The 25,224-nt window shown below is 45.8% G+C and overlaps 1 protein-coding gene across 1 annotated transcript; it reads left to right on the forward strand.

The window, feature by feature from the left end:
- Window positions 1-1,215: 1,215 nt before the first annotated feature.
- Window positions 1,216-25,103, forward strand: TMEM212 (transmembrane protein 212). Its single transcript, XM_075547883.1, has 4 exons — window positions 1,216-1,374; window positions 11,931-11,990; window positions 12,947-13,270; window positions 25,014-25,103. Exons 1-4 carry the CDS (start codon window positions 1,216-1,218, stop codon window positions 25,101-25,103), a joined length of 633 nt encoding a protein of 210 aa, XP_075403998.1.
- Window positions 25,104-25,224: the final 121 nt, after the last annotated feature.

A 25,224-nucleotide genomic window follows, 5' to 3' on the forward strand; every position in this document is an offset into this window, starting at 1 on the left:
CCTCGGTGAATCCTCTCAACCAACCACACGATGAGATACACACTAATTTTATTCCTGCTGTCCATATGAGGAAGCAGACCCACAAAAGCTAAGCAACTTGGCTTTGTCGCCCAGGAGCACAGACCTGGCATCGGGCAATCAAGTGGAAGCCCAGTTCTGTCTGACTCCCAAGTCCATATCCTAAATCACTAAACTTTCTCCCACAAAATAAAAATTTTATCCTTTGGTTTAGGGAGACACGAGGGATTACTATTAAATAGGCAAAGTATTCTATTAGCTTCCACCCTAGTTCTGTGTTTTCAAGGTCTTTATCTCAGAAGTGGACATCCCAACATGTCCCATCTGTCAAAAGCAATGCTTTCATTGTCCCCCGCGCCTCAGAAATTAAGAGAGGACTCTTGGCGATTGTTTAACACACACAGAAGCCCCAACAGATAAAATTACAATTAGGATTCGAGAATGAACAGAGAACTGTATTTTATTCAACCAAGAAATGATTCCTCCAAGTTTGTTTTGCAGCTGCATACTGAATTAATAAATTAATAATTAATTAGTAATAACGACACTCTACCTGAATTAATAATAAAACAACTACGGTGCAACGTATTGAGTAAGAAGAAAACATAATGAACCTTAGGCCTGTTTAAGAATGAAGCCCTGTTAAAGGTCCTTATTAAAAATTCAAAAATAAGTACAGTAGAATTACATTTTGGACTGAGCTGCTGCGGGGGTGGGGTTTGCTTTAAATCATTGAAATTAAATTAAAAGTGATCGAAGTCTTTCTTTTTACTTTGCTTCGTGGGAAACTGTGCTGGGACTGCGGCTCTATTGTGCACAAAGGATGTCTGTTGGCCTGTGTGCTGAAACCACCAGGCAGGTTGGGTTGAGAAACAATTAGCTCCATCAGCAGTCCTTTGACTCTGATTAAGCCAGGAAGTGGCCCCTCCCCAGAGCAGGCAGATGAAGGGAATGAAGGCAGCATCTCCCAAACAAGGAATGGCCCCCCCTTCCTCGCCCCTCCAAATCTAGCATCGGATGTTATTGTGTCAGACGCGTGGCAGGTAAGGACCAGTGGGATAGTGGTTCCAAGTAGGGCAACAGCCCATGTGTGCCATGGCCACCATCTCTAGGAGACCTCTGTGATTGAGACCGTGCTCGCCTCCTGTTGTGGTTACCAAGCTTCCTTGACGCCAAGGACTCAAGTGACAGAGGAAAATGAAGGGCCTGCTCCCGGCCGCCGGCCTGACGCTGGTTTCTCTCGGCGGTCTCAGTGTGTTCTCTGGCGTCAGCGCCTTCTTCCCCGTCTTTTCTTACAAGCTCTGGTTCACCGGATGGAGCGTCCGGATCGCTTGTCCCATCTGGAATGGGGCTTTGGTAGGAAAAGATTTCATTGCCTATATTAAGAGGGGGAGCGAGGAAGGAAGGAAGGACAGAAGGAAGGAAGAAGGAGGGAGGGAGGGAGGAAGGAAGGACGAAGGAAGGAAGAAGGAGGGAGGGAGGGACGGAGGGAGGGAAGGAGGTTACAGTGAGAAACAATTTGCAATGTTCTTTTGAATGACCCAACAGTATGAAGAAGTCCAACTTCTATGAAAGATCAGAATACACCTTGTTGTTCAGAGCAGCAGAGTCCGTTCCCACTCACAGTGACCCAAGTGTGAGGACAGAGCGACCTCAGAGAGCTTGGCTGGCTTGCATGTGATGAGGCAGCCGGCCAGGTCTTTCTCCTGTGGAGTCGCTGGGAGGCTTCAAATTGCCAGCCTTTCTGGGAGCGGCCAAGGGCTTAACTCTTTGTGCCACCAGGTTCTTTGAATTCACCTTGGATCCTGGATTTCTATTTCTTGCATTTTGAAGATAGGATACTTCTTTAAGTAATTTTGTTTGATCCGATATCCTTTTTTTAAAATGTGATCAAATAGGGAGCTCTCCTGGTACGAATGGCTGTGTCCAGCTGCTAACCCTTATTCCCATCAGACCTGCATTCCTGTCTCATGCTCTGCTTATCATCAGACAATGAAGCCGGGAGAGGCAGCACTCAATGGGACGCCCTTGTTTTTCTGGGTCTCACAAGTTTGGGGTTTTTTGACAGACAAGTGGCAGCCTTTTAGTGATCTCTGTGAGTGGAAACTCAGACTCATAGGGAAGCCATACAGCTGCATAGAACTGTCCCTGGGGAGCCCTAAGGTTGTAACATGTAATACTTCACAGGAGTAGAAAGCCTTGTCTCTCTCCAATAGAGCAACAAATGGTTTCAAACTGCTGGCCTGGCAGTTGGCAGTTCAATGTATGCCACAGGATCACAATCGGGTTGCTATGAGTCAGCATTGACTTGATGGCGGTGAGTTTGGCTTTTGGATCAGTGGAAAACAGCAGCAGTTTCTTTCTCTGACGGCTTGTGATGGTTTGCTTTAGGGGCGCACAGAGCGGAAGCTAGGCCACAGATCTGTCTTACCAATTAGGCCCAGAGAAATGATAGGATGGGTCTTGAACTCATTGCTGATGGGTGGAGGTTCGATTTCAGAAAAAGCAGCATCAGGGAGTGGAGTCAGAGAGGTAGCACTTGTAGCGGTAGACCTGTGCCCAAGCCCTAACTTTGCTGTTCTCCAGATGTGGCCAGTCAAGAGCAGGACCCTGAATCAACTCGTACCCCACACCCTTTACTTTTAAAACAGGGGGATTTCGTAGGTAAAAAGCACCTATATAGGACTGTGGGACCCCAAGATACTCAGAAAGAATAAACACGATTTGAACAAAGATTACATGATTAAACATCTTGCCAATTTTGAAGCTCTACACAAAGGCCAGTTTACGTGGTGCCATGGATTTGCGTTCTACTCTCAGTCCAATCCCCTGGGTCCTAGACTCTTCTACTTGCCTCTCTTTCCCATCACTCTCTAGTAGCCTGCTGAGATCCTGCAGATCTCCTGGGCCTTATCTTCTACCAGTCTTCCCTCAGCTCTCATTCTTCTCCCATCTCACTGGCCTCTTTGCCAATTCTGAAACGTGCCAGGCTGTGTTTCTACTTCGGGGCCTTTGCACAGGTCTGCTTTCTTCCTGAAGACTCTACAGGCTGGCTTCCCAACTTCCTTCAATTCTTGATCAAAGGCCACTCTCTCACCCAGCCCTTCCCTTGTCCCCTATTTAAAATTCCAACTCTTCCCAATCCATTCCCTCCAATTTTAAAAATCATTTTATTGGGGGCTGGTACAACTCTTATCACAATCCGTACATACATACATTGTATCGAGCACATTTTACGTTTGTTGCCATCATCATCCTCAAAACATTTGCTTTCTGTTTGAGCCCTTGGTATCAGCCTCTTATACCATTCCCTCCAATTGATACTCCCAATCTCTTATGCCCTGCTGGGTTTTATTTCCCCACAGCCTCGATCACTTTCTAAAATACGGCATAATTTAGTCATTTACTGTGTCAGTCTGGCTAGACTAAAGAAACAAATCCAGGGAGACTCATATTGCATAAGAAAGAGCTGTGTAGACAAGAGCAATTGAATATTGGGAAAACATCCCAGCCCAGTCCAGATCAAGTCTATAGGTCTGGTATTAGCCCCTATGTCCAATACAAATCCATAATTTCCTCTTCAGACTCATGAAACACATGCAATGGTGCTGAAGGCAGGATGATCACAGGCCAGTGGGTGGAAAGTCTTGTGGATCCAGTGGTGGTATAAGCATCTCAGCGTTGGCAGGGGTCTCCATGTGGCTTCTCCAACTCTGAGGCTTTGGCTGCCATCAGCCTGTTTCCATGTATCTTGTCAACAGGAATGTCTCACAGGAAGTGAGCAAGTGTCCGCCTCCAGTTAGTTATTTATCTCCTTAGTGCCTCCAAATGAGGCAGTCAAACTGCGACCTGATTGACAGACTAGACCCCACCCCTTCACTCTTAATCCTCTCAAATTGACAACAGATTATGTAACTACCACATTTACTATTGACTTCAGAGCTAGAATGGTTTTTCTATTTACTGCTGCATCTCCAATATCTCGAGCAAAGTGAGTCACATAATAGATCTCCAGTAGATATCATTCAGTACATATTGTTGAGTGAGTGAACACACCCCATGATCTCTATTCTGATGGTGCAGAATTAAATTCTAGTTAGGCTACAAGAACTTAAAGTTCAGCCATTATTTATATTAAAAGCACCCATTGCCATCAAGTTGATTCCAACTCTTAGTGAACTATATAGGGTTTCTGAGGCTGTAAATCTTTAGAGGAGCAGAGAGCCTCAGCTTTCTCCCACAGAACACCTGGTGGGTTTGAACCTCCAACCTTTTGCTTACCAGTCCAATGCTTACCCAACAGCACTGCTGGGGTTCTTTACATTGGGGGGAGGGGGGGCGCGGGGAAATCCTCATGAAAGGGAAAACAGTAAGAATTCTCATTCTTTAAATCACATCTAGGTTTAGGAGCCCTGGTGATGTAGTGGTTACAGGGTGAGCTGTGGTTCACATGCTTAGCAGTTCAAAACCACCAACAGCTGCTGGGGAGGAAGACTGGGCTTTCTACTCCCCTAAACAGTGACAGTCTCAGAAACCCACAGGGGTCACTGTGCATCAGCATTGACTTGATGGCAGTGAGTTTGAGTTTGAATATGTATTTATATCATCTTTTGTTTTGTTTCTCCTAGTGACCCACAACTCTGTCCCTTCAGGTTCAACTTCAAAAGGTGTCTAGCTTATTCCACAACCTTCCTTGTCAATCACTTCTGAACCAGTCTCAAAAAAAAATGTATCTTTTCCTGACAGAAAGCCAAGCATTTCAATCCCATGGACATGTCCTTTTACTAATATTCAATTACGCACCGGGGACATGTCGATGCTCGCATGTGATTCCGGACTTTGCTTCTCTTCAGGATTTTTCCTTTGAGGCGTCCTAAGTCAGCGGTTCTCAACCTGTGGGTCGCGACCCCTTTGGGGCCATACAACCCTTTTACAGGGGTCACCCGATTCATAACAGTAGCAAAATTACAGTTATGAAGTAGCAACGAAAGTAATTTTATGGTTGGGGTCACCACAACATGAGGAGCTGTATGAAAGGGTCGCGGCTTTAGGAAGGTTGAGAACCACTGTCCTAAGTTCTTCGCAGAATTGGTCCTCACCCTCTCCCAGCTTCATTCTGACCCTCACGTGACCAACTGTGTTCCTAGAATTTCTGAGCGAGGTTATTTAAAGACCTCAGCTGCTGCAAAGCATACCGCAGGGAGATCAGGCTGTATGCAGGACCAAGGTCTGACTCCGTCCTGGAAAGCCTGACTTGCAGATCTAACTCTGATGAAGAACCTGGAATGCATTAGGCTTCAGTGCAGGAAGGTCCAGTCAGGGGCCTTGGGCAATGACCACAACAACACTGCGTCCAAAACCTGGGTGGAGACAGGAGCTTGGAAGAAGGGTCCAGACTTCCCTGTGTACACCTCCATTTCTTCATCTGTTAAAGACATGTCTAGATTAAACGATTATCCAAGTCTCTTCTAATTCTCACAGCCTCTGACTTTCAACCACCTGGTGGTCATCTCAGGAGACTTTGGGTAGTACAAGTGGCTAAGCCCGGTTGAAAGACTGGTGATTCCACTTTCCACAGAAGCACCACAGAAGAAAGGCCTGGCATTCTATTTCGAAAAGGACACAACCTTGAAAATCCTATGGAGTATAGTTTTACTCTGCAACATATGGGCTTACCATGAGTCAGAATTGATAGTAACTGTCTGGGGGTAGGGTGTCTTGAGGTTTTTGTAATGGCCAGTTCTAGCGCCAATCTGTCAGCTTGCTGAACTGTAGTGACAAGCAAACAGGGACATTGCTAGACTTGCTCTTATAGGAGACATCATTAGGAGGGACCGTTCACTTACGGACAACCTCATACTTGGTGAAGAATAGGGATCCACGGGGACAGGGAGAACACCCCCACCCCCACACGCAAGATGGATGGACACAATCACTACAGCGATGGACTAGTACATGGCCATCATTGGGAAGTGTAGGATTGGGCAACATATGGGGATGTTGTCTGTAAGGTCGCCATGAAAATGAATTTGGCAATAACTATCTGTCTGCCTCTCCATCCATTCCTCTATCTGTCTGTGTAACAAAGATCGTGTTTTTCACCCTTGTGTCCTATGTGTATTTAAGCTCAGCTTGTCCAAAAACATGAATCGTGTGACACACACACACACACACACACACACACACACACACACACACATCAATCCTTTCGCCTCCTGACTTCCCTGTCACTGTCCCGCGCACCCAACTGCAAGCCTTGGTCTGACTTTTGACTAAATTATTTCTTCAACATCAGTACACCTCAGCCTTTAAACTATGTATGAATCCCCTAGGAATCTTGTTTAAACGTTGGCTCTGGTCCAGGGGGTCTGGGATGGGGCCCGAGATGCTGACTTTCTAACAAGTGAATGTTGACACTGTTGGTCCTAGGTCTGCATTTTGGACACCAGTGACCTCAGCCAACTCACACACACCCCCATCCCTGTCTCCACACCTTTATATCCAATCAGTTGACCGGAAATGATTATTTTCCCCAAGCGGTATCTCCTTACACATTCCTTTTTCTCTGTGGTCTCTATACAGTACTCTCCACCCTTCAGCGCTTGCCAGTCTCTACCTCTCACCAAGTCATCCCAAGGTAACTGCTAGCCAGAGCATGGGGATCTATCCACTTGTCCGTCATAAAATCAATCTACCACGCTACCAACATGTACAAAAAGAATTAAGTAGACTAGAAAGAGTTGGGAGGTATCGCAGATAGTAAGGGTATTGTTGTGGTTATATCTAAAAATGCATGTAACTAGGTCATGAGGGAAATCTTATTCTGAACTGTGGATGCAAACTCAATAACCAAACTCATTGGTAGAGTCGATTCCGACTCCTAGCTTCTCTATAAAAGGAGCAGAGTGAGCAGACCCTGCTCACAGGCCCCAATCTCACAGACCTGCTTCTGTGAGCTTCTGAGACTGAAACTCTTTACCGGAGCAAAAAGCCTCATCTCTCTCCCACAGACCAGCTAGTGGTTTCAAACTGCTGACCTTGTGGTTAGCAGCCCAATGTCTAACTACTACAGCACTGTGGCTAGAGGTTAACAAAAAAACTCTGAAGGACAGGGTCCTACATCAACTTCTAGGGGAAACTGCCCGCTTCTAAGCCAGCATGTACTTGACAGCCAGGCTAATCTTTCTACATTTCTTAAAGTCAGGTTAGCTCCTTCTGAAGAAACACTTTCTGTATTTCTTATCTCTAAGCACCTAACATATTAGCCTGAATCTCGATGCCCTCTTCATCCTGGTGTTACACGGCTTTCTCGCTTAGTTTCCTGCCCCTCTCCACCAAGAAACAGTTGCTAGTCTGCCACTGTGTTCCTTGGTCCCCAGGCAGGAACGCCACTTCCCCTCCTTTGCTCACGCTCCCTCTCTAGGGCACCTCCCATTGCAATCACACCCACCCCCCACTTCTACTGCCATTTATCAGTTACTGTTCTCCCTGGAAGAGATATCTTGTCACCGAGCTCATCTTACATTAAAAACAACAACAAAACAAAACACTCATTTTCTTGTCTTCGTTTGTGGACATTCTTACATATGCATTCTTGTCGCAGTTGGACTGTTGAGAGTTTGAAACTCACACTTGGGGGCCTTGCTCGGGTTATTGAACCTCTGCGTGCCTCAGACTCTCCATCAGAAAGGGAGGGTCATTTATGGGGGCTCCATGAGTTCACATGCACACAGGGTACAGCGGTTGCTTGGCATGTAGCCAGCACTCAGTGAACAACGTGAGCTCTTGTCATCATCATTGTACCTGCCCAGTGCCTATTGCATCCTGCGTTCAGGAGGCTTGTAAGGGAGTCAGCTGAGTACTGTGATTCATGATTCCTCTAAAAGTTTCTGTTCTGTTGTGACCGCTGCCTGCTTCCTTCAATTCATCTGCTTCAGAGACCCACATCCCTTACTTAGACGCCGTGGGAAAGTTCAAAATCATTAAGGGATAACAGTGTTAGCGGGAACTCTTGGGCTACACAAAGTTTTGTAGCATGTCAGTGGCATGTCAAGTGAGCTGAGGGACCAGCGGGCAGGCCTGCCATGCTCCCCTCTCGATCTGGCTCCTCTGCTTTGCCCTGGCTGTGTTCTCAGACACCCCTGCTCACATTTTCTGTCTCCACTTGACTTGTCTTCTCCACCCTCCAATCATTTCTTTCTCATCATTCTTTCATCCCAGGGGGAAACATAAAGAAATTTCAAAGACAGTAATGAAAACCTGGAAAGCAGGAACAGAGCCTTCTATACCAATATTTCTAGCAGCGTTCGTAACAATAGCCCAAAGGGGGAGCCACGCGCAGCAGATGACTGGATAAACAGACTGTGGTACGCACCTACCATGGAATACGCCTCAGCCCGAAAGAGAAATGCACCCCTGACAAATGCTCTTAACAGGGACGGACCTTGAAAAGACCAAGCTGAGTGACATAGTTAATGACAAAAGTACAAACCTTGTGTGGCCCCTCACATACAAAGTCGGCACATGTATAGACACCAGGTTGGCTCGGATTGCCCGGGAGTTGGCGGGAGCGGGAAGGAGAGGGCCATTGCACTGAGCTCCGTGATGGATGTTGCACATCATGCTGAATACCGTGGGTGTCGCTGAACTGGATACGTACAAAATGTCGACTCAGCAAATGTCGTGACACATGACGTCCCCACGGTACAGCAATTCTGATGTAAAGTAAAGCAATGGAAGACAAGGGGCCATCTTGTGAGGCTTGAGTATAGGGGAGATCCCGTGCAGGGCCTAGCTCCCTTGCATGGTGGGGTACCAGTAAAGATGAAGATTCTCAACTCTGGAATCCTGCCCGCCCCCCTCCCCACCCCCAGCACCACCCGCAGTGGTTTCGACAAGTTACTAAGCTGCATTCTCTTTCCTGCTTACTCCTGGGAGATTCTTGTTCAACGTTTGGTATAAACAAAACAGACTCCAAGCTGGCAGCCACCACCCAAATGACAGGCAAGGCAAGTCGATAGCATGTTCCAACTTCTAGAAAGAAAGAGACAGTGTGCACCAAAACAGTTCAGACTGCCGAGGCTGGAGCCGCCGATCGTGTCTGCTCCCCACTCCCGGGCTACCCCAACCGAGGAGCATCAGCTGCCTCTCCTTTGATTTTTCCGTGCCTGTCTGACGAACCAGATGTGAGTGACATCGAAATTGTGGACCTCGCCTCTGAAAGCAGAGACAGGCCCAGGCTTACACCATAACACTAGTGTTACAATTGCCCCCAATAACGCTCCTCTTTTGCTGTGTTAGGTATGCTGGCTCAACATCCATAAGGTTCCTTTGGAACTTTCCTCCTGCAGACTCGAGCCAGGAACCTCTTTTGACTCCAGATGGTCCCTGTTTTTAACCATGGGAGCTTATGGTGTGGCAGTGTCGAGTCTGGGATTTCCGGCTCCGTTACATGAGAAGTTGTGTGTGTGTGTGTGTGTGTGTGTGTGTGTGTGTGTGTTTGCCTCTCTTTCAAACCCTCTCAATCCAAAACATAAAATATGCCAGGAAAATGGAAAGCTAGGTTGCAAAACAATCACGATGCCAGGCCCCGAGCTAGCTACAAAAGCAGCACACCACAGACCGTAGTGGCCAGAGCCCTGCTGTTTTCCCCTGGAGGTTGTTGATACCATTCATAGAGCCGTGCAGATTTGTTGGCCAGAGACCTAAATTGTGCTATTTTTAGACCTGTCCACAGTCTCTATCTTATTTTAAGCACCTCTCTTCCTGGTTTGCTCTCTCAACATCAAGACCTTCCTTGGCTAAGAACAAGTGATTTATGGAATGGGAATAAGCAATTTCCAGGCTCCAGGATCACAGTGGTCTCCTACACCATACCAGGTGCTGAATCAAAGGAGAGCCAGGAGATTTGGGTTTGTTTTTTTTAAGCATTATCTTTTGCTCAGTCCTAGTGATGCCATTTCTTCCGTTCCTTAGCTATTTTTGCTCTGTGCTTTGGGCCTGTTCCTCTTCAATAGAGACCATAAAGAAAGGCTTTCTTTTGAAAAGTGAGACACCATTTCTCCCAGAACAGTGACTTCCCCATCATGAATCTATTGTAATCATCATCTTTGTTACTTCAAAAGAAACAGGGATCGTGCAGTGGTCACCCACCAGCAGGCCGAGGGTGCAGCATCTCAAGAGAGAGCCAACAGCAAAGGGAAACACTGCTGTTGGGTGGTGTTTAGAGTCCTCTACCAGATTTGGATTCTGGTTCCTCCCATTTGCAGTTTTAGCCACGGGTGCGAGGCATAAACGATGGGCAATGGGTCCAAAGAAAACACAGCCGGGCTTATAAAGCCAGACTTCTATTTCGCTGACACTTTCTATTTTGTGGAGATTATAATCTCGATTGTATTTAATAGAGGCTGCCAACCCCCCACCACTAATCACGGGTTCAGTAGGCACAATTGTATGGTTGAGATAAATATAGTCATAGAGAGCATGGGCGATAGAAAAGAGAGTCAAATAAAGAAGTCAGACACATTTCATGGTAGCTTGCTCACCTCCTGGATGGCCGTGATCTTACCGGCCAGGTCTGCGCACAGCGTGGGCCGAGGCGAGGTAGAGCAGCGACCCACAGGACACTCGAGCAACTAGGCAGGAGGCTGGAGGGCCCCCGTTTATTGCTAACCAAAGATTATATCTACTTTGGGGGCCGTGATTGCAGGTAACCACACGTCACAGGGAGGGGCAGTACGATAGGTATACACATTATAGGAAGTGGATGTACAATGGGCATAGGCTTAGCAGGAAGGGGATGAGCCTCGGGCTGTACACATGATAGGAAGGGGAGGAAGTAGAGGCATACATGTGACAAGAAGGGCAGACCCTACATTCATGATGGTGGCCTAACCTTGGCCAGACTTGGGTGGGCATGACTTCTCTGGGGTCTCCTACAAGGAAACAGACAACTACTAACTGTATCAGAAGGGAGTGGGCCTACTTGTGGGATAAACAGTGGTGACTGCTTGCTCTAGATGGCTGATAGCTCTTAGGGAGAATAACCCCTGATCTACTTCTGATGACTTCCAAGTGTATGGTCATTCCCAAGCAGTTAAGTTTGGCATATATTTGGGGGAGACAACTTGAGAGAAATCCTTCTGTTTCCCACACTCTATGGCAAACACAACACAGAAAAATAAAGCACAAGCTTGTAGTAAATTCTGTCTTTGTGGCCCTGATGGCTTATTTTCCTCATGGTCATCACAGTTTCTTCTGTGGCCGAGGTGGCAATGAGAGTCTTAGCTACCTTTATGTGTTAGAGTGACTTGCCTGGAGAAACAAATTCATTGACACTCATATGTGTGTAAGAGAGAGCTTTATATCAAAGAGTAATTGTGTATTGAGTAAACATCCCAGCCCAGTCCAGATCAAGTCCATAAGGCTGGTATTAGCCCATATGTCCCATACTTGTCCATAAATTCTTCTCAGACTCACACGGCACATGCAATGATGCTGAATGTAGGACGATCATAGGCTGGTAAGTGGACAGTCTTGTGGATCCAGTAGTGGTGGAAGCACCTCAAAGCTGATGCCAGTCTCCATATGGCTCCTCCAGCTTTCTGAGTGTCTCAACAGCAGGAAAGGGAAGGCAGAGAGAGAGAGAGTGCCTCACACCACCAGGCAGGAAGAGAGGAAGTTCCCAGAATCCTCAGGAGAAGGCCATGCCTACAAGGAGGCATCAGGCTGTGGTCTGATTGACAGGCTAGGCGCCACCCCTTTGCTCTTAATATCCACAAGTTGACATGAGATTATGCAACTACCACACTTTAGCTATACACTGCTCCTTCTGTCACACTATGCAAGGGATAGAACTCTTTCTGGTGGTATGCTCTATCGTGGGGGTCATTTTTCCATGTTTCTTCCCACAGGCCATCACGGCTGGTACATTTCTGCTAATGGCTCACAGGGAGCGGACCAAGAGATACCTGGTAAATCTATAGACATCGCATCAGAAGATAGAGTGAATTCAGAGGTCAAATCACTATTATTTTAGGATGTAACAGAAAAAAGCACGAATTCCAATTATAATGGAACTATCTTTAATTAATGCCTTACTATGATGGATTTCAGTAATCAACTAAATGAGTTTTAAAGAAATGTCTTTTATCTGATTCCTACTCCAGTAATTTTCTTCAAATTCCTATGATTATCATACTTGAGGACGACCGAGTGCTGATGTTTTAAATGACATGGATGCAATCACGTTGAAGGGTGGCTCTATAAACTCCTCTGCTTTTAATAACGTACATTAAGTCTCAAGCCTTCCAATTAAGGTGTCCTTCCCATCTGCCTCTTACCTCTTCCTCCGCAAGAGGGTGAAAAGACTCTGATCTCACATACTTTGACAGCATCCAGGCAGGCAACCCAGACACAGACCTTGATCTGGTTACAGATGTTCTTCCTATGGCTAGGGTACTGTTTCTCAAACGTTCACACGTATGTGACCCTTTAGGGAGCTGGCGATATGCAGATTCTAATTCAATAGTTCCCCGTGAGACCCGATATTCTGCATTTCTAACCAGCTTCTAGAGGATGCTAATGGCCCTGCTTCTCACTGTGAGGAGCAAGGGCTTAGAACAGGGCAGGCGCTGGTAGCCATTTTTGGTTTTTCCCTTTGTAGACTAACTCTTCTTCACAGGAGAGATGATAAGTAAATAAATACGTGTTGAGTGGAACTGTTAGTCTTCTCGCCCCAACTTGTTATTCTCATCTAGTGTACATCAGAGGGCAGAGGGAGGCACCCATGGGACGGTTATAACCTATTTCTCCTTCGCTATCCCAGAAGAGAGATGAGCTCCCAGCATCCCTGTCCTTTCATACTCTTAGGAAGCATTTGAGATATCTAATTCTTCAAAGTCACAACTTGTTTCTGCTTCATTTCTAGTGGGAAGCCAGTTTCACCTTTGTGATTCTCAGCATTATGGGATGCCCACTCCATTTTGCAATAGCATTGGACTCAGCCCTCCTGGGCCCGTACTGCTTCTACTCGTTCGCAGGGATCGCAGGCACCAATTACCTTGGCTATGCAGTGGCCTTTCCTTTTCCGTATGCGAAATTCTCATCGGTCTGCGTGGACCCCCCACATTATGAAGAATACCACCTGGCGCTTCAAGTCCTCGACCTGGGCCTGAGCTTCGCCATGCTCTGTGCCTCCCTCATGGCACTTGGCAAGCTTTCTGCAAGACTTGTCCGGAACGGAGACATAAATGTAAGCGTCACAAAAGGGGAGCTAGGTTTTTGTTTTGTCACGAACAATGAAGTCCTTGTTTGGCTGTGGTGGTTGGGTGCTTTCCTGTTGGTTCTGACTCTTAGCGACCATATTTACATACACCAGAATGAAACACTGCCCGGTCCTGCCCTGTCCTCCTGGCTGTTCTGATGTTTAAGCCCTTTGATGCAGGCACTGGGTCAATCCATCTTATCAAAGGTCTTCCGCCTTCTCACTGCCCCACACTTTAACTAAGCATAATGTCCTTCAATAGGGACAAGTCCTCTCCTGACATCATGTCTAAAGTACATGAAATGAAGTCTCACCATCCTTGCCTCGAAGGTGCCATCTGGCTGTACTTCATCCAAGACAGATTATTGGCTTGATCGTTGGGCAGTCCGTGGTGCTTTCAATGTGCTTCCCCAGTACCACACTTCAAAGGCTTCAAAGTGGAAGGTCTGATATTTTTTTCTATTTTCCACTGCCTTCTTTATGACCATGCTAGCCAATAGCTGGCACATAATAGGTGCTCAAGAATAGTTTGTGAAAGACAGAATGGAAACATGGCACTAGGACACCCAGAGCTATGACTGGCGATAGTGCCTGCCCATTTGTACCCGAATCCACAATTGGAAAAAATTCCTAATAGAGACACATATTAAGAGTCTGTGAAAATTAAAGGCAGTATCCTTAATATTTTCCCTAGTAGTCCAGTTCAGACATTTTAATTTCACTTATGCTCCATCAATTCAGAAGGGTAGACATGTTTCTTGCCTAGAGAAGATGTAGAAGAAATTCTCCCACTCGTTTTGCTACTACCCCACCAGAAAATCTGACATACTCCGACATCATGTTCAACTCTCGAACATTTGTAAGGGAGCTAAAGCTAATATTGACACTGGGGTAATAATGCTTCCATGTACAGGGTGCTTATTTGATGCCTATCAACTTGCTCATTTTTCAGATGATAAAATGAGGCTAAAGAGCTTATATAATTTGCCCAAGGTCACACGGCTAATGAGTACCTGAACCCACTGCCATTGAATTCCCTCTGACTCAGAGCAACCCAGGATAGGGTAAAACCTTATAGGAACCGACTGCTTCATCTTTCTCTTGCTGGTAGGTTTAAACCACTGACCGTGGGGTTAGCAGCCCAACACCTGGCTGACAGTGCCAGCAGGGTCCTGGGTCCAAATTAATGGCCATTGAGTTGATTCCAATTGATCTCACTGCTATCAAGTCGATTCCAACTCCTATTGACTCTTGAGGACAGAGTAGGACTCGCCTTGTAGGTTTCTGGGGCCCTTTGTGGAAGCAGAAAGCCTCATCTTTCTCCCATCCAACACGTAGCAACCCCATAGAGGGTCTCCACGGCTGTAGCCACACACCACTTACCCAACAGCACCATCAGGGTGCTTGCAAAGCATGAGTGGTTTTTCTTCATCAAGCCATATCTACTCTAACTCTCAACACATACTTTGTAACCCTTCTCCCTCTGCTGAACCAGGGAGATGCATGACTCTAGAAGCCTGGAGCTGAGTCCCTGAAAGAAGAGCACAAATGACTTGCCTTATAACGTCCTATGATGGACTCTGTGTGACTTTGGTAAGGGGGGTTGGGGTTTGAACAACTTCTCCCCAGGAGTGAAATTTTCCACTACCAATTCTTGGATGGGTTTGACAGTTTGACCTAGCATCCTAGTAGACTCTGGTGGATATGGGTAACATTAGCCAGTTGTTGTTTTGCAGATCAAAATGGAAGACGTGCTTACCACATTCTCGATGCCTTGGGTGGTCATTCCTGTCCTCTTCAACATCTACATAGGTCTGTGCTTTCTCTGGTAGAGTAGAGTTTACCAAGAAGGTCTGCCAAGAAGTGAGGGAAGACCTAAGTGACCTTTCCCACAGTAAGTGCCTAGATATTTGGAATTTTAGCATTGGAGAGCCCTCCCTTGCAGTGAACAGCTCTCACTTCTAGAACCGTGTTGTTAAAGGGGCACATGCCTAAGACACTCACCGTTGGCACCACAGTTTTAGAAGCACTAGCATCTTGGTGTGGATGCTGCCTTAGGATGGTACCTCCTACATGCAGATTCAGTGTGTGATAGAGGGCGGAGAGAAAGGAAGGGGGGAATATACATGCAGAGTTTGACAAACCAGCTCCACGAGACCCAACAGGAAGGTCGTGTAGGATACAGTACTTGGGGAAGAGGAAATGAACTGAAAACAGAAATGCAGAGTGTTCCAACTTCAGAGTTTTACCGGTACCTAGTCTGCTCAGGACACACCTTGTCCGGGCCTGGGTTCTGAGCCAGGTGTGGGGCCAACGCAATGAGAATGCATGGCCCCAGGTGGACCACTGCTGTCAGAATGACCCAGAGTGACCCAGGGCACTTGTTAAACCAGATTTCTGGGTCACTTCCAAGCCTTACTACCATGGAGTTAGAGGCAGGGAGTGGGTTTTTGGCACACTTCCCCAAGAGAGTCTGGTTTAAGAAGCATTACTTGATTCCAAGACTGGCTGAGAGTCACTTTTGGACAGCTTCATTTTTCCCTTCTGCATGAGTTGGAGATTCATTTAATTTAATAGCCAGCATTTCCTTAGTGAGCATCTTTGGATGATTTCACACCACTTAATCTGTGATCGCAGCTGATCACGTGCCATCAGCCAGGGTGAGCAACTGAACAAATAGGTATGTGGTGTTTTGTATTAATAAAGGGGCCACTAGTGGCCTAGGCTCAGCAGGAGCACAGGCAACCTGAGCACAGCTCCTGTTCCTACCTAGTAAGGCGGAACTCTCAGGCTGATTAGACACAAATGTCCGCAATAAAATTTATTAAAATCTCAGAAAACACTTAAGCTTTGTGAGTAGGAAGAGTAGATAAATTGTCTTCTCACGTCCCCCACCTACAATAAACAAAAACAAAAGCCAGAATTCTATATTGTAGGCTCTACACGTTCGGACGCCCCACACTTATGAGGCTAGAGTTCCCACAGGGTGATAGAGTTAGCCAATATTTGGTTTCAATTTTTATTAAAAATCACAGTAACCCTGAACGTATGCTATTAATTCCTATCTCTCCTTTTATAAAGAAGCAAAACATGAAGGCTATCTTTTAAGCTGCTCTTTAAGTGTCTGACTGGAGACAAACCTCTCTTCAGTAACTACACTACAGATCAGGACGTGTGAGGGCCAGTAGGATTCTTATTAGAGAGAGTAGTGGTTTGGAAGGAGATATGGGAAAGCTGTAATCCTGGAAAGGCATCTGTTAGCCCAGGAGGCTAAACACGGCCCTGCTCTAATGGAAAGGTGAGCAGTTCAAACCCATGAGAGAACGATGAGGCTGGCTGTGTTTGTAAAGATTTGCAGAAACCCTAGGAGGGAAGCTCTCTTCTGCCCTGCAGGGTCATTGTGAGTTGGAATTGACTTGGTGGCAGTAGGGAGTCAGAGAATTACATTAATTCACTGGTTAAGACCCATCTATAGAGGTCCATATTAGGAGGGGAAAATATCCACTTGTAAGAGATGTTGTTTTTTCTCCTGATAGGCCCAAAGATACATTTTCAAATACGATTCAAGTGCCTCCTTATCTATCTATCTGTCTGTCTATCTATCTATCTATCTATCTATCTATCTATTTCCCTGGGCCCTCTTAAAGGAGCCCTGGCAGCTGCCAACCACAAGGTCCAACTGAACCCACCAGTCATTCCTTCCGAGAAAGGCGAGGTGGCCATCAAGATTTACCGCCATGCAAACGCTTCTATTCCGCAGTTCTATTCCGCCCTACTGCGGGGCCAGGAGTCAAAACTGTGTCTGGTTTGGTTTGTTATGTTCTTGGCTCTGTACAATTGAGGCCATCTTGCTCAAGGTCACATGGTGAGGGTGTCTGAATGGTCCAGGAGTAGTCAACCTGATCCTTCGTGAAGTGCTTGAAAAAGCCACAGCACCCGGAGGGCTTTGATCAGCACGCAAGGGACACGGGTGAGCCCGTCCTCCTCTGAGGGCCTCTCAGGAAAAGGTGAGAGAGGACTAAGTGCCCTACTGGTGAGGCCCAGGGCAATGCCCCAACATGACACAGCTCCTTGAAGATTCGGTGCGAGGGACAAACTAGCGAACACAGAGCTTCGGAGTCGACAGACAAAAATGTGAAACAACCGTGGTAGGAATTGCTGACACCCTGAGTCCAGTGGGTCATAAAGGGAAGGAACGAAGGGGGACTCTGGACGCTGTGCAGTTGTCCTCTGCTGCTACCCTCTCCTCCTCCTCTGAGTGGGATGGCTCCATTTGTTTTCCTTTCATTATTCAATGTTTGCTTTTGTTTGCATGAAAGGGGGAAAGAAAATATTTTCCCCTTTTCATGTGATACATTGAATATTTTTTGTTTGTGTTTTTGAATGAAATGAAGTCCCTCTGTGCCAACCCCCCTAAAAATATTGTGAAACCCTGTCTACACTGTTCAGGATCATGGTGATCGATCGTATCGCGATGACTGTTTGGTCCCCTGAAACCTCATGTGACAGTACAGCTGCCTCGTAGGATTCGATAAACTGGAATCTTTATAGCAGCAGATGACAAGATCGTATCTCCTGCTTAGGAACCTCTGTCCTTTTAGTCAGCAGTCAGTCGCTGAACCAATACACCACCAGGATAAAACGATCTATCCATGGTGAACCATCTTCGACAAAACACACAACCAATTAGCAGCAAGATGAAGGGACTTCTATGGCTTGTGGGGAAAATTCCATGACCTTTTCATTACATTTTTCCATGAGTGTCTTGGAAACCCTCTTATCGGCTCCAATTCTCCCACTAGATTCCTGCCCTCTCACAGCAATAACATGTGTTTAGAAACAAATTCACAGGCGACGACGCCTTCCCTAAGGATCTGGGGTGTCATCGTCTGGCTGGTACTTTCAGAAACTCTATTCCTTTGGGCGGGTAGAACTCATGCGGAACACAGAATCTTCCTCCCAAACTCCTTTATGTAGGCTTCTCAGTCTGGTCGGTAGAAAAATCTAAATCTAGAGAGGATTCTGCTTCTCACAGACAAAAAGTAGCGCTCTTCTTTTAGAAGTGGAAGCTATTTCAAGAGAAAAGTGTCAATCCAGTCGCCCAGTGAAACTACATCAAGGTTGCCACCCCTTGCTAGAAGAAATAAGCCTAGAGTGTTGACTGCGGGTGTGTCCTACTGTATTAAACGAAGTGATATTTTGTCAAAGAGGGGCAGTCAAGGGTGAGGAGGTAGTACATAATTTTAATAAATTATCATGAACATCAACAGCTCTTCCCCTGGACATACAGGCAATTTAATCTTTTAATATAAAATACTCTAGCACCCCCCCTTCCCACTCTTAATCTAACATATTTTTTGAAAACATTTTTGAACAGACACAAACTGTACTTTATTTAAAAGCAAATAAGATTTCCCCTGAAGACGATCCTACAGCACAGGGGCGAGCAGCTCCACAGGGTTTCCAAGCCTGTAGTTCTTATGAAACTAGACTTCCACGCTTTCTCCCAAGGAGTGGCTGGTAGATTCAAACTGCCCACCTTTCAGCTAGCAGCGGAGTGCTGAACCACTGGGCCTCCAGGGCCCCCAGAGGACAGGAACTTCCACGGAATCCATTTTCTATAGTCAGAGCAAACTGCAGAGCAAACTGAATTATACTGGTGACTATTTTGAAGCAATCCCAACATTAATATGTAAGCAGAAACCATTCGGGGATATTACAAGGTTAGCTGTTTTCATTTTTATCAATGAAAGACACTATTTAATGGTGATTCTTAGATGCCCACAGGAAAAAAGAAAGAGAAATGGAGGAAGCAATTAGGGTGAAAAACAATGGTGGGGGTGTGGGGGACAGGTTGTGGGGACAAAGAATGACTCAATGACACTTCCTCTCCCTGGCTGGGCTGAGGGTCTGTGCAGCAGGGTCTGCCGGAGAAGGCAGCCGCTCACCACTGCACACATGAGCCAACACAAGCTGGTACCCTGTCTGTCGTCCAGACGACCCCAGCAATTAGGACCTCCCAGCAGCTTCCCAGGTCCATCAGACTGTGATTTTGAAGTCAATCTTCATGCCATTTGAGAAGTCTAGCCTCTCGAAGGGAGCACTGTACGTAGAAGAAGAAAAAGGAGAGTTCCACGCGATGGAATGATCGGCTCTTGACATAGCCTAAGTCGCACGCATGTGTGGCAGGGAACACCACGTGGCTGCTTTACCATGCTAGCTCATGGCAGATTCGTCTCACCCAGCGCGTTATATCACAGATTCCCAGATTACCTTGAATGACTTTAAAGAAACACATTTCTTGGCCCAGTATTTAATCAGCCATATCAAGTCACCTGAAGGATCTTGTCAGCCATCTCCACAAAGAACAGAAACACCAAACCTACACCAGAAAAAGCGAGCTTCCATCAAGTTGACTCTGACCCCCGGTGACCAGCTGACTGCAGGTGTGTCAGAGCAGCCGTGCGCTCCATAGGCTGGGTGTTTGGAAGAAGATCAGCACGTCTTTCTTTTGAGGTAGCTTGGAATGAACTCAAACTTCCAAATGTTCACTTAGCAAGCAAGTACGGTAATTGTCTGCACCACCCGGGACTCTGAAAAACTCCCCACTGAAATGGAATGAAAAAGGAATGTATAATCCCAGTTCATTTGGAAAGGGGATGTTTTTAATGTTCTGCCTTCCTTACATCAGCGAACTGACCTGTTGTCATGTTGGAAAGGAAAGCTTCTGGTCAGAGCAACGGAGTGACGACGTGCTATTCCTAGTGGTGGGAGCGTTGGTGGTGGAGTGGTTATGTGTTGGGCTGCTAACTGCAAGAGCAGCAGTTCAAAACCAGAGAAAGATGAGGCTTTCCACTCCTGTAAACAGCCAACCACAAGTACAAGAAAGAAGAAAATGTCCTGCTGTTGATGGTGGTAGTGATTATACTACTCTTCTTAATAAGATTGAAATATTGAATTATGTGATACATTAATTAGTTTTACTTCAATAGAATTTTTTTTTAAGTTACAGTCTTGGAAACCCAAAGGGGCAATTCTACTCTGTCCTAGAGGGTCACTGTGAGTTAGAATCAACTAGATAGCAGTGAGTGAGTGAGTGAGTGAGTGAGTGGTCCTTGGTGGCTCTGTGGGGTAAGCATAGGGCCACTAACTCTATGGTCGGTGGTTCAAGCCCACCTGCTGAACTGCAGGAGAAAGATGAGGCTATCCACTCCTATAAATATTTATAGTCTTGAAAATCCTATATAAGTTTGCTGTGAGTTAGGATCACTTCAATGGCAGAGATATACTGAAATTAAGGCACCCTAGTGATAAACAAGTTCATCTTCAGCAGTCTAAACCCACCAGCCGATCCTCATGGAAAAGATGTGTCAATCTGCTTATGAAATCCTGCAGCCTTGGAAATGACGGGGCAATTATAGTTCTATAAAGCCAGTATGGGGTGGAATCAATTCGACAGTCATAGATTGGCTTATCCTCTTCAACCAGACATAGATCTGCTCACTAATGTTTGACTTTTTCCATCACCTGCCTCAAATTGTGAACCCAAGGCCCTAAAGATGATATTTATTATTTACTCTTGTTCTTCAGGATTTATTGAGAATATATTATGTGTCCACAATTATGGTAAAGGATGGAGTGGGAAAGGTATGCAAAGTATGTCCCTGCCTTTCACTTAGTGACCGAGGTTAAAGGGGAAGGAGAAGGAGACTAAGCGGCTCAGTGGTCCACATGAGGAATAAGAAGATCGGAAGCAGGCAGCAATGATAGGCAAATCTTTCATTTTGTGCCCCGTCACTAATAAAAAGCCACTGTGTAAGAACGTAGAAGAAACCCGAGACCCCCTTTCTAGAATTCTAAGAATTACTAAAGATTGCCACTGGATATTCTATGACAAAAATTAGCCACATGTCTGATACAAATGAGGCCTTGTTTTGAGTTCATGGTGAATCCAGTTCTGAAGAGCGGAGGCTACAAGGCTGTTCTCATCTAGGCCAATTTTACTATCAATTGTCTCTTCTTTTCTTCTACTGAAACTACCACGGCAAATATCACCCATGAATGGCCCATATGGACTCTTTGCAGTGGACATCTTTCTTCACCCCGTCACAGCCTTAGAGACTGCCGACCACTCGCTCCATAAAAGTCCCTCCCCCCTTGACTTCCAAAAAGAATGCACCATTCTCTTTGGCTCTTTCTTCTCTGAGCTTCGATTCCTCTAAGGACTCCTTTTATACTTCCCGTTTCTGAAAGGCTGATCTTCTCAGCTACTGCCTGTGAGCTGATGCTTCGCATATGCACATCTGTGGACAGTCCCTCTCCTGATCTTATGGGCTCCATTGCCAGCTATCTTCCAGACACCTCTTCTGGGTATCCTGCACACATAGAAAGAGCGACATGTTCACAGGAGATCGCGCCCCTCCCACAACACCTCTTTCTGAATGTCCAGCTCTGCCGCCAGCATTCATGACCACAAGCCGGAGCCCCGGAGACTCCCAGACTCCTCACACTATTGAGTCAACTGCCACTTCCAGATGATGACACTTCTTAAGTGTCTTTCAGTGTATCCCACTTTCCATTCCAACTGTGATGCCTCTGGTTCTGATCTCCCATTTCCTCACTCAGATGCCTGTGCCTCTAGACATGATCTTCATGCAGGTTCCACCTGGAGCTTTCTGAAGTCCAGGTCTGGTCTTTGTCCTTCCCTACTTTCATTCTTTAGGGAGATCTCCTGCACACCCAAGTTGAGGTTTAAACGCCTGTGCATGGCACCCACCTGTGTCCAAATCCTTCCCAAGTGTGTGAGTTCTCAGAAGGCAGGCACGATCTTCCCTCAGTCAGCAGTTTCTTTTTGAGTGCCGGGACGTGCCAGGGTCTGTCCTGTATGTAGCACTTGGCACTGACTGGGCACACAGTGAAAGGGAGGTGAAACAGAGGAGGGGTGGGGAAGAGAGCCGGAGGAGGGAGGAAGAGAGAAAGAGAACAATGAACTAAGATCAGGTGTTACAGTCTCTAGATGAGTTTGCCTTTCAACCAGCTCTGAATAAAACTGACTACTCCTTCCTTCCTGCTGACCCCTCTTATCACAACTTTCCATTTGCTTGAGCCTCCCTTCCACATAGATTTCAAGCCAGTTGAGAGCAGAGACTCTGAGGCCAGATATTAAAAACCGGTTCTATCTCAGTAATTGCTCGATGGATTAATGTCGCTTTGAATGATTTTTTTGTTTGTTTCTTTGCTTGTTTGTTTCTAATCTGGGCCTAAATTGAAAGAGAGAGAGAAAATGGAAACCTCAACGTTCTTGTAACTAATATAGAGGTAGTCCTTGAGGTATGGATAAGATCCATCCTTGTGTCTTTTAGAAATCATATTGAAGTCAGAATGGGTACTGTGGGTTCTGATTTAAGCGCACTTTAGTGCAAGAGAAGGGAGGCCTGGTGGTGCTGTGGATTAGTCCCAGAGCTCCAGCCACTTGGGGAGAGAAAGGGAAGGCTGTCTGTTCCCCTGAAGAGTTGAAGCCCTGCAAAGGGTCACTAGGAGCCAGATGGCAGTGGGTTGGTTTCTTCAGTGCAAGAAAAGACTCCATTATGTAATTCTTTTACCTCATTTAAAACTGCACACACAGCAAACAAAGGTGATTGTGAACATTTGTTACAAGTGACAGCTGGTTCAACCCTTTCTAAACAATATATTTACCAATACATTGCCAAAGGATATATGGAAATAATAATAAAAGACAAGGAGTTGTCCAGAAATCAGACATTTATCACCTACCTGGTGGGTACTGACTATATTGAAGACCTCAAGAAATGTCTCAGCAAGATTTTAACTGGAAGTCAGCGCCATTGTATTGCCCAAGTGCGGGACTTAAAGTCGCTGTACGTTACACAACTATCTGAATGGTGCCTGCTCGAGTTACGCAATGCAGAGTTCTTGCTAACGGGCCCGGAAGTCTACCCTTAATTCTGACCAACTGACTTGGGCCCATCTGCTCCCCCTTGGAGGCCCCTCCTGCGTTTCATCTTCTATAAAATAGTGTGAACTTGTGAACAGTATTTTCCAGCCTCCTGTGGACTACAAACCCCTTCTCCTGTGGGCTCTTGGACTGGTAGTAATGCCTACCGTCCTTTAACTTCAGTGGAGGGTGAGAGAATTCAGAGTGGCCCAAAGCAAATCCTGAGATGGAGGTCAGATATACCCCTCCGTGCCCCACATGTATGGCCAGTTCTGACACCATCTGTCACTCCCACAATAGGCTACAGCTCATGAGGATCAGGAAGTATGTAGGCAAATGCTGGAAACCCCCTGTCCCCCGAAGGGAAGAGCACACCCCTGTCTTCTTCAGAGCAGGGGAATCCTCTCAGCTCCCCTCTAGACGGTGCACGAAGCAGGCCCTTCTCGCTGCCATATACGCAGTGGTGCCCCTGGGGTCAGTATCGCTCAGCGTGGAAGCTGAGGGTCACCTCCCCCATGGTCATCCTCCTGTCCAGACCTTTCAGAATTCTTAGCCAGGCGTATTATCCATTTCTCCACATCAAACAATATGTGTTAAATCTGGTTATAAATTACTTGAATGTAATTTTCTAGGTTAGATGAATACTAAGAACAAAAATGGTTTTGTGAAATCTTTCGACACTGAGTTACAACACGACTGGTAACTAAGTGGAAGCTTATAGGGGTGGAGGGGCATTATTTCCTTCTTTTAAATCATTACTTCATTCTCAAAAATGTATTAATATAAATGTACAAATTTGAATTAACACAATATTAAAGCTAAGACATCAGGAAATCTGAACTCCCCCCCCGCCAAATAAGTGACTATAACAGCTTTGGCAGCAATGAAAACAACACACCTTCAAACTATCGGTGTAATTGGATAATATTGGCAGCTCAGACCCAAGCGCATTAGAAGGTTCGAAAGGTAAATTAGCATAGGGTTTTAGTTCTGTAAGTATATTGTACAATTAAGCTGGGCTTATAAAAATGTTTTGTTGCTCTAACTCACTATGGGAGTATTTTACGAAAAATAAGAGATTCCTGCTGAAGCACTGCACCCACATTTTACAGTCATTTGAGGCAATATCCTTCTCAGCTGCCTAAGGCCCCACCTAAGTCTCCCACCTCTCAGCCCCCTCAGGATGGGCTTTTTAAGAATGAAAAAGTGAACATCATTTTTAGAGCTGTTTTTAAAGAATATCTTACAAAATTGAATTTAATATATAATTTTGAACATATTCTTCATATGCAAGTTTCTAATTTTCCCATCTAACAAATAATATTTTATCTGATATGAAATTAAGCGTATATTTAAAAAGCATTTTTGAGATGAAATTTTAAGGTGATCCATATTGTGTTGGGTTTAAAAGACTAAAGTGTATCTAGAAATGGAAATGTCAATGTACTACATACCAACATTGAATAGATGAATGTATCTCAGGGACCTGGCAAAGACCATCTGGAGGCATATGTGCAAAATGATGACTCATTTTTAGGTATTTGGTACTTGGCTTTTTCAGCATCGGTGTTTCTTATGCCATCTATCTTTGTCCCGTGGTTATTATGGTTATAGGAATTAAGTGATGCACATAGTTAAAAATGCATGATCGTTTAGTTTACATCATTTTGACAGTCACAATCCAAGTGGTGTTCAGCTAAACCCACCCTCCCTCAGGAGCTCCCAAACACTTCCATTTGAAAGAGACCCCTTCCACTCTGAATGTTCATGTTGTAGATGGAAGCGGAGATAGATGGACATCTTAAAGCTTGTAATGATGTCATTAATGGGCTCTTTGTAGAGCGTCAGTCTGTGTGCTCCCCCTGAGGCACACTCAGGGTCACCAGTTGGGCAGTGTCAGTCATATGCTCTTGGACTGTCAGAGACTCACCCTCCGTGTCCCATTAATTTGGACCTTGCTGTGTAGCCGTGGCCATCCCACAGGCAG

The sequence above is a fragment of the Tenrec ecaudatus genome, chromosome 4, assembly GCF_050624435.1.
Source record: "Tenrec ecaudatus isolate mTenEca1 chromosome 4, mTenEca1.hap1, whole genome shotgun sequence".
NCBI lineage: Eukaryota > Metazoa > Chordata > Mammalia > Afrosoricida > Tenrecidae > Tenrec > Tenrec ecaudatus.

Coding starts and splice junctions, on each gene's coding strand:
- TMEM212 (XM_075547883.1), top strand. CDS start 1,216: ATGAAGGGCCTGCTCCCGGCCGCCGGCCTGACGCTGGTTTCTCTCGGC. Junction 1,375..11,930: donor CCATCTGGAATGGGGCTTTG/GTAGGAAAAGAT, acceptor TTCTTCCCACAG/GCCATCACGGCTGGTACATT. Junction 11,991..12,946: donor AGCGGACCAAGAGATACCTG/GTAAATCTATAG, acceptor CTTCATTTCTAG/TGGGAAGCCAGTTTCACCTT.